Source organism: Sorex araneus, chromosome X (assembly GCF_027595985.1).
Source record: "Sorex araneus isolate mSorAra2 chromosome X, mSorAra2.pri, whole genome shotgun sequence".
Lineage (NCBI taxonomy): Eukaryota > Metazoa > Chordata > Mammalia > Eulipotyphla > Soricidae > Sorex > Sorex araneus.
This window is the reverse complement of record NC_073313.1, coordinates 318,154,035-318,173,607: the sequence shown is the minus strand read 5'-3', so window position 1 is coordinate 318,173,607 and position 19,573 is coordinate 318,154,035. Positions and strand designations below refer to the sequence as shown.

At 52.2% G+C, this 19,573-nt stretch overlaps 1 protein-coding gene across 10 annotated transcripts in view; it reads right to left on the bottom strand.

The window, feature by feature from the left end:
- The window catches only part of INPP4A (inositol polyphosphate-4-phosphatase type I A), a 122,405-nt gene that overhangs the window by 18,186 nt on the left and 84,646 nt on the right, over positions 1–19,573 (bottom strand). For 2 of the 10 annotated variants that reach the window (XM_055122045.1, XM_055122042.1), the window contains exons 12-21: positions 18,855–18,959; positions 18,310–18,418; positions 16,022–16,039; positions 12,818–13,001; positions 11,400–11,618; positions 10,172–10,427; positions 6,652–6,684; positions 2,006–2,178; positions 1,227–1,350; positions 47–173 (exon numbers count right to left, since the gene is read on the bottom strand). In XM_055122045.1, the coding sequence (XP_054978020.1) occupies positions 47–173; positions 1,227–1,350; positions 2,006–2,178; positions 6,652–6,684; positions 10,172–10,427; positions 11,400–11,618; positions 12,818–13,001; positions 16,022–16,039; positions 18,310–18,418; positions 18,855–18,959 (1,348 nt within the window). The remainder of the gene's footprint in view (positions 1–46; positions 174–1,226; positions 1,351–2,005; positions 2,179–6,651; positions 6,685–10,171; positions 10,428–11,399; positions 11,619–12,817; positions 13,002–16,021; positions 16,040–18,309; positions 18,419–18,854; positions 18,960–19,573) is intronic. The other 8 variants (XM_055122050.1, XM_055122048.1, XM_055122046.1 and 5 more) reach the window with 6 other exon arrangements.

The window sequence follows — 19,573 nt, the reverse complement described above, 5'->3', positions numbered from 1 at the left end:
CGGGGCAGGCACTGGGCTGGGCGGCGCGTGCGGAGAAGGTTCCTACCGATTTCCGGTGATGACCGGCAGCATGTCAATTGATGCATTCGAAGTGGCCTGTGTGACTTTGAAGGTGACATTCCTCAAGTCCATGATGCCAAGGCTCATGTCCTCCAGCATGGCCAGCTCCTCTCCTGGACAAGGAAGCGGGGGCTGTCAGGCAGGACTGACTCACAGTCACGAATGGGAGCAGAGGAAGGGGGAGGAAGGACCATGGTGGGGGGAAGCGGTCCCTCTAGGCCTCTTTACCCGGCAGCCAGCCACTCTGGTGAAGGGGAGTGGGAGCTTGTGGGCCTCAGAGGGACAAGGCAACTGCTTAGAGAGGGACATAGTCCAACATGGGTCCCTGTCGCCAAGACCTTCCATTATCCAGGATTTGATGTTTATTTTATTTCTAATAACTTCAAAGACTGAGAAATACTTTGAAAAGTTGCCCATTTTCAGGAGCAGTCCAGAGCTCCTTCAGGTATGGTCCCAACCCCCCTTCTCCAATTTTACCTTCTCAGAAAAAAAAATTGAAAACATGAAACAAAGAAATCCTTTTTAGAGAAATTTTCTATGAAATTTTTTAATCTCCTTGCCATTTGACGAAGAAACCTTCCTACAGTGGCTGCAGAACGGGCCCCGGGTCCTGGAGCTGCTCCTCTCTGAGTCATTATCAGCTGTCCTCATTAGAACTTTTCTAGATCTGTCAAGGGGGCTGGTAGGGAGCACAGGCATGCATGCTGCCAACCCTGGACTGACCCCTGGTGCTGCAGGGTCCCCTAAGCATGTACAGAGTCTGATGAGTGCTACGGAGTCCCCTGAGCACTTTGGGATGCCACCTAGAGGCTCTGAGTCCACTGGGGTGGCTGGGGAACCCCTGGCACCATAGGGCCCAAGCTGCCCTGCATCCTCAGACCTTGGGCCTGGTTGGGAGAATCACCAGGAGGGGTACTGGGCCCCCCTGAATGCTGCTAGAGAGACTTCCTTACTGCCTTCCCCAAGTAGCTGCAAAAAATAAAACAAAGGAGGGAGTACATGCATGCGTGTGTGTGTGTGTGTGTGTGTGTGTGTGTGTGTGTGTGTGTGTGTGTGTGTCTACAGAGAATGTTCATCTGGTTTCTTGGCTCCATGCAGGTGATGCTTGAGTTTACTTAAGCAGCACACGGAGCAGACACCCCCGGGAGGCAGCCTGGCCCTCTCACCATAGGTGCTCAGCAGGCTCTCGAACTGGGCCAGCAGCCCGATGGTGTAGAGCTGCCGCAGGAAGCCATCGTCATGCAGGCAGTTGCGCAGCTTGATGATGAAGCCACAGATGAGAGCTGTCAGCTGGGGTAAGAGACACATGTGAGCACACTTGCCTCCATGGGCCCCTGTCCCTGCTCCTCTGTTCCAAGTGGCCTGCGGTGTCCCTGGAGGGGGCCCGAGGGGTAGATGCAGAAGATTCACGGGAGATTCACAGCAGCATGAGCTGCTGCCCCTGCTGCCCCCAGAGGCTGGTTCTGTTTGGGTGCAGTTCCCTGCTTGACCTGCCTCAGGTACACTCCTGGACAAGAACCTTCCAGAAGCCAGAATTAAGTCTCACAAATCCATACCAGTGCCAGTGGGAATCTGAGCTACCCGGTCCCCAGAACTCTCTGGGGCCAGCAGCACCATTCCCACTGCACCTGCCATATGCAGAAGGCACCTGCTGTTCCATGATCAGGGACACCGGTTTCACAGACAGCCAGGTCTGAGCCCCCTATGGGGTGCATCTGCAGGGAAAACTGAAGGTGGCAAAGAGCCTGGTGCCACCCTGGCCCCACGGCTGCGGGCACAGAGCAGCCACCATGGCCGCTCTCCGTGCGGCTCTGCAGCGAGAACCAGCATGGAGTCAGACTCCCATCCACAGCCTGGCAGAGCTGCCCTCCTCCCAGTGTGCAGCGCCGGGTGGTGGAAACAGTGCTCCCCGGGCATGTGCCTCAGCAGGGTGCTGGGGGCTTACAGTCTGGCAGAAGACCACGTCGCGGCGGTACTGCAGGCTCAGGTAGCTGGCGATGGTGGGCGCGCTGTCCTGCATCAGCAGGAACACCATGGCCTTCTTGGCCTTGTCGCTCATCATGGCCACGCAGTCGGTGAGGGTGGTCAGCAGTGGGTAGAGGGCCTCGCTCCACTCACCTGCAATGGCGGATTTTAAGAACGAGGCTGCGGGAGCCCACCTGCTCCCCCACCCCCTGGCTTCCTGATCTCCCTCGCCTCCTTGCTCCGCCCCTTCTGCAGCCCCGCCCCCCCATTTCCCGAGGAGGGACCTGGACTCTGGGCTGCGAGCTCAGAGCTCACGGCTTCTGGGAGGGGAGGACCCCGCTGAACTGTGTGAGTGTGAAGCATGCTGGGACCCTGAAACAACTGCTGCCCCCACCCCCAGCCTTGCAGCCATTCCCTGGGCAGAAAACAACAAAAATCGCCAAAAGTTCTGCAAATTCACTGCCAAGCAAGAAAAAATTCCATCTACAAAGGCTAATCCCTTCTAGAGTCCCCTTTATCCCCCACCCAGCAAGAGAAGTTCCCCCTAGAAAAGTGATGTGTTAACATGCTACTCTGAACCCAGGTATTCAGGCAGGGGAGAGTGCCACCAGCTGGTTTCATGTGCAACTGCACTAAATTACCTTTCCTAGGGTGCAAAACCATCCCAGCTTCCCACACTCACTGTGCTGGGTCCCTTCTTCATCCACGCCCCTCTCCACCCCTGCAGCCAGCACTGCTCTCAGGCTTAGTCACTTGATATACATACACACACATACATACGTCAGGAAACTCTGACCCGGTACTAAATTCTGACCCTATTTTAAAAATAGAAATCTTAAGGCAGGGAAGACAAAGCCAAAGGTAAATATATTGGCTCTTTCTTTTCTTCCTACAGAGAATACTTAACAGAGAGAATATATGCCCTCATAAATTATATTTTTAACAGGTCATCACGCCGAGAAACAGCGTTTGATCTTGCTTGCTTGCAGGTCAACTCGCCCGAAGCGGCACAGTGGAATGGACAGGGCCTGCCTTAAGGAGCAGGAACAAGCCACAGACAGCCCCAGGTGGCAGCCCACTAGGAGAGGCTACAAGGCTCCATGAGCCCTGCAGCCACCAGAGACAAACTTGGAGGGAAAGAATGTACAAGCAGGGAGGAGGGAGAAGAGGCTTTGCCCTCTCGAGCTGTGTGGACTATATGGCTGGCATCCTATTGAGAAACAAATTTAGAGAAGTGCCTTGAGCGCGCACAGGGGCTTGCCTGTACTCAGGTTAGATCATGCGGATTTTCAAGGATATGTAGTTTCAAATTTGGAAATGATCTAACTCTGTGGCAGAAAAAAAGAAAAAAATTCTTATATTTAGAAATATCTTAGAAAAGTTATCAGCAAATAAAAGCACAGTGAAAGGAATGAGCCAAGGAGTGGGGTGTAGGGGTTCCAGGCCAGGGCTGCTCCGAGCACAGAAAAGGAGGCAGGGTGCAGGCAGCGGGAGAGCGGCATGCCCTCCGCCTTATCGGTAAATAGGAAGGCCACCCAGATATTGGAGTCTAGCATGCAACTGGGCCCAATGCTTAAGTCTGTCTGTCTTTAAAACGTGGATCCACATTTTGTTTTTTCTGTTTCTTCATAGAACTCTGTTGAATCATTTCACTCACATTTAGCAAACAGAAAAGGATGAAGACAATTAGCTTTTAGGCAAGTCATCTGGAGGAAGGTAACAGTCACAGTCATCGGGACTATTCTTCACTGAGAAGTAAATGTGCTCAGATCAAATACTGCTAATTTCACTTTATTTTTCCATTTAAGATGCACAAACATCTCTTTAATATGAAAATGATGGTTATTTAAACCTGAAAATGATCAGAACCCATGACTGGTCTCTCTGACCAAGTAGGTGCCCTCCCGGCTTCTCTGCTGTATACACTGCAACATCAGGGGCAGGGGGAGGCGGCGGGGGTCTGGGGCTGGAATATGGAACACACGGATGCAGCATGAGGAGCTTGTTTTGAGGAGAGACAGAGAAGGGAAGGGGTTGTGGTTAACCCAGCCAGCAATCATGTGTCCAGAGAGGGCTCAGGGTGCCTGGGTGGCTCCAGGGTTCAGTAAGCATTAGCCACCATTTCCACAATACCTGTTTACTGGGTAACTTTTCTGAGTTAAATGTCTTCCTAGTGACACAAAGAGTCACATCTGTACAGTCACTGACCTCAAACTCGTTACTTCCTTAAGTCGCCTCTGCTGAGTAAAGAGAGAGGCCAGAAAGCAACAGTTTTGGCCAATGCATAAAATCTAAAAAAGTAATAATAAAAAGCCTTACAACCAAAATGAGATTTCTACCAGCACCTAGAGACAGTAATGAGCTTTCTACTAACACCTAGTTAAGTCAAAGTATCTGGGGTATTAGAACTACCTAATTATTCTACTTCCTCCAACGGAGAAAGTGCTGCTGCAAACTCCACTCAACTAAACAGAGTTCCCTGTGATGGAGCTGGTCTCCTTGGGGGCAGCAAGCCCCCATCTTGGTACCATCTGGACCACCTGCTGACCTGTGGTCAGTCCATGGACCACACAACTCCAGATAACTTTGCACCTTCAAATCCGTATCCTGCTTCAGCATTTATTTTTCTAACAGAGCGGGAACTGGGAGGGAGGGAACAAAAACAAAGAGTGGGATGTGGGGAGAGGGAGAGAGGAGAGGGATGGGGGAGATGGCAGCGGGAGAAGGAGGGGAGGGCGGGGGAAAGGACAAGGACGGGAAGTTGTCCTAGAAACATCAGGAACCCTGAAGTGTGTATGTGTGTGGGGGGGAGCCCGTGAGCTCTGTGGGCAGGTTCATGGGGTTGCTCCCACAGAGGCCGCAGAGCAGTAGCTCGGGGGTGAGCACTGTGCTGCTGTGTAGGTGAGCTGAGCGCTGAGGGAGACGGGAGGCTGGAGACGCGGAGACACGGGGCAGAAGCAACAAAGGAAAAGAGAAGTCTGAGGTGTTAATCTGCATCTGTCAGCCTCAGAGACCCTCAGAGTTCAAGGGTTAAGGTCAGAGACCCCATAATGAATTTTCTGGGAAAGAGAAAGTGATAGAGGCTTGAAGCAAACAGAGGTGGTTATGAAGTGCCCCGTTAGATGAGCCACGGATGAGCTATGTGAGGGGGGCTCTGGGGGTGCTGCCAAGAGCCCCAGGGCGCACAAAGATAAATTCCTGGTACCCTCCCTGCATCTTAAAAGGTTTTGCAAAAACCGGTGGATAGGATAAATTTGGTAAGTTCCATGATCACCGCTTGCTAAGCTCTAAATAGGAAACAGGTGTCTTACTCACATTCATATCCAGTCAGGAAAGTGTAATCATCAGACTGATTACATAGCATCTTTTTTTTGAAGCATAAGGAAAAAAAAGTGGGGGGCGGGGTGTGCTGGAGATACAGTACAGCAGGGAAGGTGCTTGTCTTACATGCAGCTGACCTGGGTTTGATGCCCAGAACCCCATATGTTTCCTAGGGCCTCACCTTGAGGGATCCCTGGGCACAGAGCCAGGAGTAAACCCTGAGTGCAGCTGGGTGTGGTCCCAAAACCAAAATAACCCAAAAGAAAATAAAAGGAAAAAAAGAGGAAAGGAGAGGGGACATGGGAGGAGAGAGAAGAGGAGAAGGGAGAGGGAGGGGAGAAGAGTCGTAAGTGCTGGGGGTGGGGTACTTAAGTGCACTGAGAAAAAACATCCAGGAAATTCAGTATGAACTAGGGAGGGGCAGCACACTTTTTCTGTAGAGGAGAAGATGATAAGTATTTTTGGCTTAGATGGCTGGTTGGGGCTGGGGTGGGGAGGGTATGTCTCTGTTGCAACTACTCAACCCGAGCATTGCCCCCACAAAAGTTGCGGTAAACAGTGTGTGCATGGACGGGGCACAGCTCATTTCCAGTATAAGAGTGCTGCTGTTCGCCTCCCCTGGAGTCACACTGAGTTCTCCAGGATGCAAATGAAGCAGAATGACTCTCTCTCATGCTCACTTCCGCTGAGCCCTGTAGCAGGGCTTAAGGGCTGGGGAGAGAGCCTGAGAGGGAGAGCACGTGCTGAGCATACTCGAGGCCCAGAGTTTGAGCCTTGTACTCCACGATACCCCCAGGACTCCTGCTCTTACAGGGCCAAGTTCTGCTGGGAGTGACCCCAAGGGCCCCCAGCCCGGAACAAAGGAAGGAAGAAGGGAGGGAGGGAGGAAGGAAGAAAAGGAGGGAGGGAGGGCGAGACAGACGAACACCAAAGCTGCTGCCTGATGTGTGATGGAGGAGGAATCTCCTGACCTCTGGGCCCTCTCCTGCCAACCGCTCGTCCCCTCTGTCCACTCAGACAACCATCACTGGAGATCATTTTAGGAGGAGACACAGAAACAAGCCTGTGGCAGCTTATTCCCCGGTCCCAAGCCCCCGGCAAACAGTCTTTGAGAAATGTTGACAGAAGCAACAATAGTTTTTTACTGGTATTCTATAAATATGTCCCTTTACTCCCTGACAATAAAGAACCCCCTAAAATACTGTCTTAACTCTGGAGCATCAGGAGGACCCTGACCACTCAGACACAAACACTACCTGAGTATTAAAAGGCGCCCTATGGAAGGCCGGGGCGGGAAACACGTACCTGGGCTGGACTCTTCAGGAGGGGGGCTGCAATCTGCATGGAAATGGAGGGCGACACGGATGGTTAAGGCGCAGCACACGGTCCAAACGCGACGGCTCAACGCTTAGAGCAGCTGCCTCAGCAGCCTGCAGTAAGGTGGCTGGACGGAAGGAAGAGGCTGGGGCGCAGGGGCCTCTTCCGCAGAAGCCACATGTGAGTGCCGGCCACAGTCTGGCCCACCTGGGGGCCGAGTGCCTGCTTCACTGGTGTGAAGACTCATGTGGCTGAGCTGTCCAGAGAAAAATGCTGGCTGGGATGAGCAAACTGACGGGCCACAATGTGATATCATCGCGCCCACATCCATCACATTGCACGTGACAGAGCTCTGTGTCAGCTCATGACATGCGGAAGCAAACCTGGGATGAGAGAGACTGACCAGTACACAGCGCAGGCCAGCACCATGGCCACCCTGGGGCGCAGGTGTGAGACTGCGGAGACTCCAAAGATGAGGATCAGGAATGGAGCCGATATATCGAGAAGAGTCAAGCCCTATGGCAATCTTCACAAGTTAAACTGAATAAAAAGCTTTGAGGATTTGGGGGAAGTGTGGAAGTCAGAAATTCAATTCTAACTCCGGTTCACATGACAGGAAGGACTCCTTTCAACATCATTATTTCTCGTAAAAACTCTACAGTGCTCCATTGGAATGGATTGGCACCTAATGAAAACGAGTTGGGAGAGGGATTATTTGGGATAAGTGGGGTCTATGTTTAAACTCTTCTGTTGGCAGAATGTCTTCCAGTGAAAAGATGACTTCAGATCCCCAAGGCTGGCTGGAGCCACCTCTATGGAGACTTTCACAGCCAGGGCTATCCAACCCTTGCTGGGTACCTTTCTCTTTTCTTAGAGATGGAGCAAAATTAAAAAGCTCTGTGAGTTGATGACTTTAATCTCTTAGTGCCCAGAGAGCCTGGGACCATCTCTCTAGGAGAGAAGCCCACAATGGTGTGGAGGGGCAGGGGTCAGACATCTGTGGGGCTGAGAGGAATTACAGCAGGCCTGGGGGGAAATGTTCAAGTTTCTGTACCTACAATCATTCCTCTCAGATTCCAAAGCAGAACGAGAAGGGAGGCGAGAGCCTGATTTTAATGATGCCCTAGAGTGGTGATGGCACACAGCGGGGTTTGAAATCACTGCTAAGAATTCAAACATAGCCAGGTAAATTCCTTTTCCAACCGAAGGGAGAGAAAAGGGGCCCCTCGGGGACGCCTGCTCCTCACCAGTGGTCTATTTCTTGCCGTAGGGCTAGCATCCCTGGAGATGTGACGACCATCATGGTCTTTATCTCCAGGCACACACAAATTCTAGCACAGAATCTTAGGGACACATAACATGGGGTCTGTGGGGACGGCAGGTCAAGAGCCACTCCATCAGAGTCTGGCTGACTCTCTGGGGCTGAGGAGAGCAGGAGAATGTATGTGTGAAGGTAACAGAGGCCCCCAAGTCCTGGCAGAAAGGGAGCAGGGAGAAGCGTTTATGGAGCCAGCTGGGGTCCAGCCTCGGTGATGTCCACCCACCAAACTCATGGCAGTTCCGCCAAGGGTGAGCCAAGAGGCATGGCAGCCCTATGATAAATATAAAGAACCCAGGTTGGAGCAGAGAATTGGGAGAGAAACTGACTTTTGTCCTAAATTTCTTGTCCTTTCAAAGAGGCACAGGGCTGTTTGTATACTGGCCAGACACTGTTGCTCATTAGGCCCAAACAACTGCGCCAGTAGCTTGGGGCCTAGGAAAGGTCACAAGCCTCCTCCGGCCCTGGTGGACTCGTGACTGAGTGAACTAAGTGGTTCTACTGGGTCTTTCTGGGCCTCTGATGGTGCCAAGGGCCAAACAGCTTCTTGGCTATGCTGCTCAAGATGGCATTTTTGTTCGGAGCTGGGAACCAAGCCAGGAACTCAGACCAGTGAGGCATGCAGGGTGGCACTGAGCCCAACTGCTGGCCCCTGCTGGCCTGTGCTCAGAGTTCCAAGCAAATGGACATCAGCATTTAATGTTGGCATATGGTTTCATTCATCTTGTTGTACTGGTCAGCAAACTTAAGACTCTCTCAAATGTATGCTTCACATTCCCATCAACTCATCACGCCTTATTTCCAAGGCACACACAATTCTAAGTCTTCATGAACCATTTTAAATTTGTATTTAAACCTGCCTGCATAAGAAAAATAAAGAAAGGGTCTTTAAAAAAACCCAGACATTAAAAAAAAAGACACTGAACTTATGGATATGCTAATATGCCTGATTAAATAGTCTTCTGCTTTAAAAAAAACTAAGAAATGACTACATCTGTGGAAAAAAAGTTAAGTTACAAGACAATATTAAAGAGAAATGAGCAATGAATTTTCAGGAAGTTTTATAAAGAAACACAATGAACATTTAAAAATGAGAACATGAGCAGAGACAAAAGAGCTCTATGAGCCAGTCACAGGTGTGTGGAGCGGAAGTGATTCTCCAACAAAGACAGAAGTGGAGGATGTGAACACTGACCAACACACCCGAGTGAGATTGTGCCTTGGAAACAGACTGCAGGCAGATTAAAGAGGCGCAGGGCACCTTCCACACAAAGAAGAGGCTCTGATAGAGAAAAATTGTTCTGTCTTGAAAGAAAGTTCAGAATTTAGAAGTCCTCCCTGCAAGATGCCTAACCTGGCACATCTGGCTTTATTTGCAACAGTGTAACATCCCAAAAGTAGATCACAGAGGTGGCAGGAGTAGATCGCCACTACCCAGCCCACCCACGATCACCGCCAGCTCATGGGAGAAGGTGGCCAGCCCCCAAGTGCAGAGAATAAGAATTTCGAACAGCAAAGCCCAACCTGAAGGCTCTAGGTGGAACACAGAAAACTGCCCCCAGAATAGGCTGCTTTGTGCCAATGTCCCACCATCTACTGAGAGTCCCACTTGGAAGCTGGTACCCAACAGAGGAATCTAACTCAGCAACCCCAGAGACAGAGTAGCCTCCGCCACCTCAATTATCAACAAGTTCCCAGGCAATGGGCCTCGGCTGGATGGACATACTGCCACACAATGACTGTCAGCCAGGAGGCCATTGTGTGGCCTGCTGAAAGCTGTCACCCAGCTGTGTCCCTGTCTGAGTCACCATTTCCTGGGCTGGCAACGCCTGATGGCCAATAACCAATGCAGTAGACAATCTCATCCCCAAACCAACTACTTCCTGATCTTCCTGAGGCTTTTCAGATTCGTCTGACAGAGCAGACAGCCCACAAGCCCGCTGCCCACTGCCATGCCTGTGATCCTGGAGTCCTGAGAGCCTGTCACTGCCAGAACTGCAATGTCACCTGCAGACGACCAGGGAAGGAGGTGTCAGGCACCTCCATGCTCACTGCTTGCCGTGCCAGTCACTGCAGTGCCCTGCTCTGCCCGAGGACCCTCCCTGCAGTCTGTGTGGGGAGGGAGGAGGGGTGGCACCAGAGACAGACAGACAGACGTGGCAGAGATGGGCAGGGTGGATGCATACGCACATGTGGTCGGGTGAGGATGGCATGCAGCAGAGGGAATGGCGGAGGGGCATGGCGAGGAGGGGCCGTCGGAGCAGGTGTCCTCCGGGCGGATCCAGTAGGCGCGGCTGCCTTGGTTACCTTTCTTGCTGGTGCTGCTGCCAGCGGGGGGGAAGACATCATCACAGTCCTCGCCCTGCAGACGCTCCTTCTGCAGCAGTTTGTCCACCCGCTGAATGATGCACTCCAGGCTCTTGTCCACATTCAGCCACACTTTCTCCTGCCAAAACCATGGGACCCAGTGAGTCAGTTCCCCCCAGGGAAGGGCACAGAGAGCAAAGCAGACCACCCCCAGAACTTCCACCCTGGCTCTGGGAACCAGCCCAAAATTGACAAAGATCATGATGGCTCCCCATTATGTTCTCATCTGCTTCCCCTGTCGTGGTGGGGGAGCCTTTCCAGTGGTGCTCGGGGAGCCTGACGGCCACCCCTGGGGATGCTCAGCCTGATTCTGGGGCCAGAATAGTCAGTGTTGGGCCCACTTAGGCGGTGCTGCCCAGGCACAGCAATGCTGGAGATCATCAGGACCACCTCCAGTAGTGCCCAGGGAATCATGCAGTTCTGGAAATCAACCCAAGGGAATCCTGTTTCCAAGGGACGTGCTCCAGGCCTATGGTCCTTTGAAAATCCAAGTAATATCCTATGGTCACTGTTTTGTTTTGTGTGGGGACACTGAGGGGTGGGGGTGGGGGCTACTGACAATGCTCAGGGGTTACTCCTGGCTCTGTACTCACTCAGGAATTACTCTTGGCAGTGCTCAGGGACCTTATGGGATGCCGGGGGTTGACCCCAGGTGAGACACGTGCAAGGCAAGTGCCCAACCCACTGTATTATGGCTCCAGCCCTGCAACAGTCACTGTTTTGACAGTCTGGGGAATATCTGCTTGGGACTATCCTGGAGGCATCCCCAGGCCTTTGAGTGCAGGCAGAAAGGCCACGGGCCCATGAAGGCAACCTTGTCCTATGCCCTTGCAACCAGCTCTGAGACACTCAGGTGCAGAAGGATGCGATGTGTGACTACAGTGTCACAGTGTCTCCCTTCCAGGCCAGGTGGTCCCAGAGCTTCCCAGGAGGTTCAGCAGGAGCCTGAGCGCAAATGTACCAGCCCTGGAGCCACCTCTGAGGGGAAGATGCTTGCAAGAGGCAAAGAATTCTTCTACCCAGCAGCAGGATGCCAGGCCCACGGACTCACCCACTCCTCCTCGTGCCAGTCTACCTGCAGAGAAGAGCGGCTGTTCCTGCCTGTCCACCTGGCCATGAGGGTGTCCTGGTCGTTTCTGAGCATCACCTGCTCTTCCTCCGTTGAGGTGGGTGAGGCCTTGGAGGCGATATAGTCAGGCCGTGCCGCATTCAGCCCGTGGATGGAGCTGGCCAGAAGCTTGCAATCGCAGACTGTGACCAGCTGCCGGGTCTGTGGGCACAGCCGACACAGGCACTGAGCCTCCAGCCCAGGGCTGCAAAGAAGGCCTGTCCTATCTGAGGGAAGCTGGCACTCAGCCTTCTCCACAGCACTCAGGACCTCTGAGGCAGACAGACACACAGCAAAAGCCTCTGAGCCAAACATCACTGGGTGGGGGGAGGGGTGCAGAAGGCCCAGAGTCTCGCCCTCACAGCTCTGTGTGTGTGTATGCACACACGTGTGTTGGTGGTGGGGGGAGGGGTGCCGGGGGTCCCCTGTAACCCCAGGGGAAAGCCTTCTTTCGCTGCAGCTGCTGAGTCTTCTTCATCTCTTTTGTGTTTCAGCATGGGCTGAAGAGCCACAGGCTACCCTGCAAGAGCTGGCGGTTGTGGTAAATTCATTTTGCATCAAGGGTTCTGAGAAGCTCATCCTTTTAGTTCTGACAACACCTTGTGCCTTGAAGTGGACCTAATTCCCAGCTCTCTACCTTTCTCCACTTTGATAAACATGTATGTGTACAGAATATGACATGTTCTGACCAGGAACACTCTCCCCGGTGGGCTCTCTCTCTCTCTCTATCTCTCTCTCTCTCTCTCTCTCTCTCTCTCTCACTCTGTGTGTGTGTGTGTGTGTGTGTGTGTGTGTGTGTGTGTGTGTGTTGGGAGAAGGGGGAAGAAGGAGAGAAATAGTGAATAACTTGATCTGATGCGTCCACTGCCTCCGTGTTGACCAATACTTTGTTTCATATGTAGGTTTAAGCTGGGTAGGGAAGGGGCCATACCTGATGATACTCAGGTACCAAACTCAATGCCTCATGCATGCCAGGCATGTGTTCCAATCCCTTGACCTATCTCTCTAGTACCTTATATTTCTAATCAAGGACAAAGTATAGTTAATTCAAACCTGACAATGCTGATTACACTGTCCTAATCCTATCTCTTCATAACTCAATTCCTTTTTTAGGAGGGGGGGTGGAAATCTCAAGTATGACAGAAATATGGTGGGTAGGCAGTCACGAGGAGAGTCCAACAAGGGGCCCAGGCTCCCCACATCTCCATGAAGCGGAGTCTGGGAGTCACCTAATCTCCTCAGGGCCTTTTGTGGGAACTGAATCTGAAGCTGGAATTTCAACATCATCCCAACATCCATCCATGGCGTGGGCAGCTCAGGCAAAGAAGTCTAGCATCCCCGGCCCCACACACAGCCCTTACCTTGTCTGCTAAGATGGCAAGTGTCCTTTCCAGGCCAGTGGCAGATCTGTCCTTGGCTGCTCTTGAGAGCCGCTCTGCATAGTAACTCACTTGGGTTTTCAAGGTGTTGATCTGGGCAATGATTTCCTTGGCTCGGACGATGTCCTGTGGGATGTAGATTATGGACTGGCAGCCAGATGATGTGCTAAAAAGGACAGGCGCAGATTCAAAGGGGGTCTCTCAAGAGTGAGGAGAATGACAGCACACACACCCAGCCCCTGCCCACCCAAACCCCACCTGACAACCAACACAGAACATAGCACCTGGCTCTCAGGACTGTCCTCCAAGGCAGGGACATTGAAGGACAAAGGGAAGTCTCGGGAGAATCTTTTTCTCTCTAGGGCAAAAAGTCCCAGTACAGCAGCCTTTTCTTTCTACGTGTGTATGCGTGTGTGTGTGCATGTGTGTCTGTGTGTTTACCACATGTGTGCACATGCACGTACAAAGACTGAATCCATCATTTCCTCATTTCCCAACCATTCATGATCTTCTAAGCAGTACTGAAGGGCAGACAGGGTCTGAGCGGGGTTAGTGTTTCAGTGAAGGGGTGCTTGCCCTGCATGCTGGACTTGGACAAAGGAATCTCCACACTGTTCATTAGGCCCAGCGGGTTGTGGAATTTTCTGTGCACACGCCCACAGGGCTTCACCTCACACCTCAGAACTGGTGTTTTTGCAGAGCTAGGCTCCTTCCCCCATCTCTGTTCCAAAATTTGCCAATTTTTAGAAATAAAGCTCTGTGAGATGGGGAGGAGGTGGAGAAGGCGCCAAACCTCCCCAACCTGGTCTATTCCAAGCAGTCTGGGACCAAAGATCCGGCCCAGCCTCGCCGATCATGCACACCAGACTTGGAGGACCCCTGCCACACACACCTCATGCACTAGGCCTGAACCCAGTAGTTGGAGGCGAGAAATGGCATGTCTCACAGGTGAGACCCCACATCCATATGGTGCTATAAATGGATTTTCCAGACAGTCTGTGGGTGTGGCAGGAAGCAGGGATAAGTCCAAGGCCCTCATGCTCACATCTCCTCCAGCAAGTTGAAGCTGTGGGCTCTGGCAGAAGCGGTCTCTCAGGCTGAGACTCAGGAGTGCCGGGTCACTCTTCCCAGCCACCTGCAGGCCCACCTGCTGCGACCCTGCTCGCTTGCTCCCCGCAGTAACAGGGAAGGAGCTTCGGGGCTCACACACAAACTGCTGGCTTTCTAAGCCACACACGACTGGGGACCAGAGAGTGGCCTTCCCTGGCTTCCTGTGCACCCACTACCGTGGTTCTAGAATATGTGAGTGAAGAAATCTCAGGGCCATACTTCCTCTGTGTGAATGTAGTGAAACTGCGACTTCTCCATCCAGAGGAGTCCTAAAGTCTCACTTCCCCTGGGTGGGGCATTCGCATGTTGAGGGAGCTCCCTGCTGCCCCCTGGGGCAGGGGGGTGGTGGCTGGACTGTCCTTGCTGGGCAGGTTGCATCTGTGGCCTCAAAATACAAGCCCTGGGGTGCCCAACAGTGTCTCTGCCTTCAGGCTAAGATAAGGCCCCTGGCTGGTCCCCTCAGAGAGCTGCCCTGGGGACTTGGAGAAGCGGGAGGTGGTGGAGAAAGGACTCACCAGCCACTACTTCCACCGACAGGAGGACAGGAGGGTCACAAAGTTAAGGTTACATTCCCCACAGGCTCCTTGGAGGGAGTTAGGCCAAGAAACCTCCCCCATCTTCCCTTCATGGGCCGTGGGGCAAGCATGCAAAAACAGAGAGCTAAAGCACCCCAAAAAGACAAGGCGAAGCCCGAGCCCACATACAGCAGAAGACAATGAATCTGCCAGAAGCCCATGCAGCAGACCACAGTGAAGCCTGCGTGGCCTGACGGGAGTCATTCCACAGCACAGAGGACACTGAATGATGCTCCAACTTGCAAGCACTCTTCCGAATGAATAGCTGCGCTTGGAGAGGATTCCCTCCCCAAATGGAATCTTCAAACTGGAATGTTTAAAAACCTGTTCTTCCCAGGGACATGACTGAGGGCACAGACATGCTATGTGCTGCGTGCTTTGAGGCTGTAATTAATGGGGCATCAACAAATACAGGCACTCCCCTCCCTCACCCCGTATTCTTAGCAGCCACCTTCTAATCAAGGTAAAGTGGGATCTACATGCACGGGGAGGGAGTTGGAAGGATCAAGTTCAGAGAGCTGCTGGCAGGGAGGGTCAGGAGTCTAGAAACATGTGTTCTTGACCACCTGTCCTGAAATGAGGCCTCAGCTGAGAGAATGGGAGGAGCGGTTCCTAGAATGCCACTGTCCAACTCTGTCCCCAGCAGAGCTCCAAGAGTACTTTAGACATAACCCTGATGGTCCCTGAGCCTCCCCAGCTCTGTGATATTAATTGGTAATGCCAAGTAACATTTTAAAAAATCTGCACAAATAATTATGTCTTATAAGACTGGAAATCAGCTTCATTCCTATAGGAGATAAAAGTAGAATGAAAGGGAAAGGGAAAAGTTCTATATTTCTTCCCCCACCCCTTTTGGGTGTTTGGGTCACACTGATGGTGCTCAGGTGCTATTCATGGCTCTGCTCAGGAGTAACCCCTGGCCATGCTCAGGGAATATGTAATGCCAGGCATTCCAACTAGGGTGAGCCCTAAATTCCTTCTGAAAGCACGCAGAGAGAGATTTTCAATCATAGCAGTGGGCTGATCTGTATTCCCAGCAGGTGTTGCAGGGGGTGGCCCAGCCAGGAATTCACCCTCCGCCTGGGAAGATAGAGTCCTCGTCCAGTGATTTAGTTTTGGTGGGATGGGGTTTTGGCCACACCCAGCGGTGCTCAGGCATCACTCCTGGCAGGCTCGGAGAACCCTATGGAATGCCAGGGATGGAACCTGGATTGTTTGCATGCCAGGCAAGTGCCCTACCCGCAGTACTCTTTCTCTGCCCCAGTCCTCATTCAGTGAAGGAGGCATGAAACACCACCAGCTTTGGAAGGTGCAATGGGAGACGGGCTATTCATTACCAAAGAATGTTGCAGTTGGAGGAGAGAATTGTGCTCATGAAGCTGTAACTAGGAGCCCCAGTGGCACTGAGAGAGAAGCATGGCAAGGAGGTGAGACAGCACCGGCTTTCCCTGCACGAGAGCAAGACCCCAACAGACACACTCTCCACGGACAGAAAACTCACCAACACTCCTCAAAACTGCTAAAGAAAAGAACCAAAACGAAGTATTAACAATTTGTTAGAAAATACCAAACGTAACACCCCAGACCAAAAAGGCCAACTTTCCTCCTGTCAAAATAGGTTCAGACATTGGTTAAGGTCCCAACTCTTCAGGACGAGTGGACACAATAGCCCACTGTGCTGATCCATGAGAGCCACATCAGGGCCTGCGGCCAAGCCCCAGGGAGATGTTCCACTGGAGGGCAGCTCACATGGGTGCTGGAAGGAAAATCTCAACGAGGAAACTATTTCTGCGGTGGAATTATGACGTTAGGAGGAAGCTAAATAACTAAGATTATCTTTTAGAAAACTAAAAGACACTTGTGAGTAAGGAGTCTGGAAGTGAAGGTGTGGGGGTCCTCATATCAACAGTTTGATACTCCGGGCATTGAGCTGGAGGCTGTCTGCTGGCTTCCTGCTCCAGGGCCTGCCTCGGGCCTCCCACTCACACCTCCACACAGCCACATGCAACGAAGCGACAGACACGCTAGATCGCCAGCAGGCTGTGCAGAGCTGTGGTGTGTACAAGAAGCTGCATCTTTAATTCCTGGAGACACATGGACGCCCAGTGGGTCGGGCTGGCTGCCAGGTCTCCGAGGGGGAGCCCTTGCTGGGGATTCATTCACCGGGAGAGCAGAAGCTTGCTTCCTCCCCAGGGCACTGCCAGCTCTTCCTCAGCTCTAGGCAGCTTGTGTACCACAGTGCCCTACCTAGTGCCTTCCAGCTCGCCCAGCCAGCCTTGCTCTCATCACCTCAGCCCAGTAATTCTGTGCCCAGCTGTTCACCTCCTCTCTGATCCACTCCAAGATCCATTTTCCTCCATTCTAGTCACAGTAGAGTGAAGGCGATGGCCCATGGCTTAGGGCTGGTACTCAATCTACCTGACCTTCTTGGCAGATCTTCTTCATGCTCTCTGGGCCTAAGCTTGACCTTCCCTCAACCCGTTTCATCCTCACTCTCCTTCCCCTCTTCCCCGCCTTCCCCCACGCCTCCCTCTCCCTCTCTGTATCTTTGGGTCCACCCAGTAGTGCTCAGGGTTTACTGCTGGCTCTGAGCACAGGGACCCCTCCTGCAGGTTCAAGTGACCATACATGGTGATGGGAATTGAGCTAGGTCAGCCACACGCAAGGCAAGTGCCCTACCAACTGTACTGCTCTGGTCCCCTCCCATTTCATTCTCAATGCACAGTCCTGATGTTATCAGCCTCTGCCAGAGGCTATATTTTGAATCTTTAATTGGTGCCTTCTTATATAAAAATTCCTCCCTACAACCTCATCTTCTCTCATCCCTTCTAGAACTCCCTGCTAGGTCCAACCTCTCCATTGGCTCTAGATCTTTATTTTGTCCAGTTTTCTTCTGTCTTGTTCCATGCACCTTCATGGTCCTCATTAGCCTCGGTACATGCTTGAGTCATCACCACTCTCCTCAGATTCAGGCTTTTACGCTAGTTTCTCAACTTCACCATCCACACATCTGACAAGATCACTTACACTCCCCAGTTCTGCTTTTCTCACTCACATCTTGTGATCTCTTTACAGCTTCCAGGTGGCATTCTGCATACCCCCAGGTTCTTTCCCCAGAACCCTTGCTTCCAAATCCACAGTACCCTGTGTGCTTACTCCCAGGTATGACACTGCTGACTCCAAATAATGCTGACTGAGTATCCAGACAAGTCCAGAGCTCACTGGGGTCAGGCTAAAGTCTGTTGGCCTGGCAACACTGGTCAAGCGCCTGTCCTGCACATGGTCTGCCCTTGAGGTGAGCCTTATAGCTCCGCTCCTCTTCCTGAGATCTGTGACCAATCCTCCCTGCTGCTCATTGATGCTCTTCCTCAGGCGGCTTCTCAGACAGGAAATTGCAGCCCACACCCCACCTCACCCCCAGTCTTTGAACAGGAGTGCCCTACAGTCCTCTGAAGGAAGACAGACACCTGCTCCTTTCCACTGACAGTCGAGCCCGTAGGGAGTCGCCACTGGGCAGCTAGCAGGAAACACTCTCAAGGTGGTTTTCAATTTGCTGTTCAAGTCAAAGGGACAAGCCCCCGCTGCCGGCCACTGGCCCACCCACCCAGCTCAGCTGCACACACAGACAGGAGCACAGGCACCATGGCAGCGCCTCCAGCCACGCAAAAGCAGACCACACGGCTGGATGCTTTGTGCAGTCAGATTTTATTTTGTTGTTATTGTTGTGCTGTGATCGAGTAAGCATAGGACAGTTCTACAAGGACCACAAGGCACTCTCCGGGTACTTACTGTTTCTTGGTCTCTTCAAATTTGTGCAGCTTTTTGCGAAGACCTCCTGACTTAAAGCCCTGGCAGTGAGCAGCGGGCGCTCCAATGGTGACAACATCGTAGTTCTGATCTGAATGACAAAAAGCTCTCCTCCGTTACTCTGGGCTCAGACCTGTGGACAAGCCAGCTACAGGGAAATGCACACAGCTCCGGGGTCCTGCCCCTCCAGCCCAAAGCCAAACAGCTGAGGGCTCCCTGGGTCCCACAGCAGGAGTCCAGCACCAACAATTTGTCAAAAAGAGTTTGTAATGCCTTGAGGGGTGTGTGCAGGGAGTCACAGTGACTTAGGCCAGTGTCCAATCTGCATCCTCCCTCCTCAATGACCCTCCTCAGAGAAGAGGAAGGGGCCTGGGCACTGTGCCCAAGTCCACAAAGAAGAGCTGGGGGCACACTGCTTCTCCTCTGAGTTGCCCACACACAGAGCGAAGGTGGGGGCAACTCAGGGACCAAGTCCTTAGAGGAAAGAGCTAAGACATGATGTGAGAAGAGGGCAGAAAACTAGTTACCTGATCCTCCATCATCTTGAACTCTCATCCTTTGTATGTGCAAATTTGTAGGGACAAATTCTAACTTTTTATCTGCTTTCAAGCTGCTTGCTTTAAAAGACGGACCTAGGAAACAGAATATGAGAAAACAAAGATCACCAAGTGGTAGCCTGCATGGACAAAGGGTGAGTAGAGAGGACGGGGCTGCAGAGAAGCAGTTTGGGGTGGCTGCAACCTGGGACATTCCGAGTCACACATTTCACTTCCAAACAGGCAGGTGAGTTGCTGAAGGAGGGCCAGGACCCAGGTGTTGGGTGGCAAGTGGAGCCATGCAGAACCAGCCTCAAAGAGTTACAGCAGAACGCTGAGCCTGCCCACGACTCGGCTCTCCACAGGAGATAGGACACGGTTTGTGCAGCACCTCGGCAACACCTCTAAAAAAAGCACATGGGCCCATGCCAGGCAATGCCTGTTCCAACTCTGCACTGCAATCCCTGAAGATCTAAGAAAATGGCTCGACTGCAGACACCATCTCAATTCTGAAGATGACAAAAGGCCTATTCATCACCCCAGATCTATCAAGATGAGCAAATGCCCTGGATTCTGGCTTGAAGTGCAAATGTAAACACATCTCCTTGTTGGCCTATCAGTATTGCAGAGAGATAGTCAGGGGTCCCTAGTAATGTACTTTTAGGAAAGAAAACTTAAGAAGAGACTGAAAAGCCCAGAAGTAGCCCAAA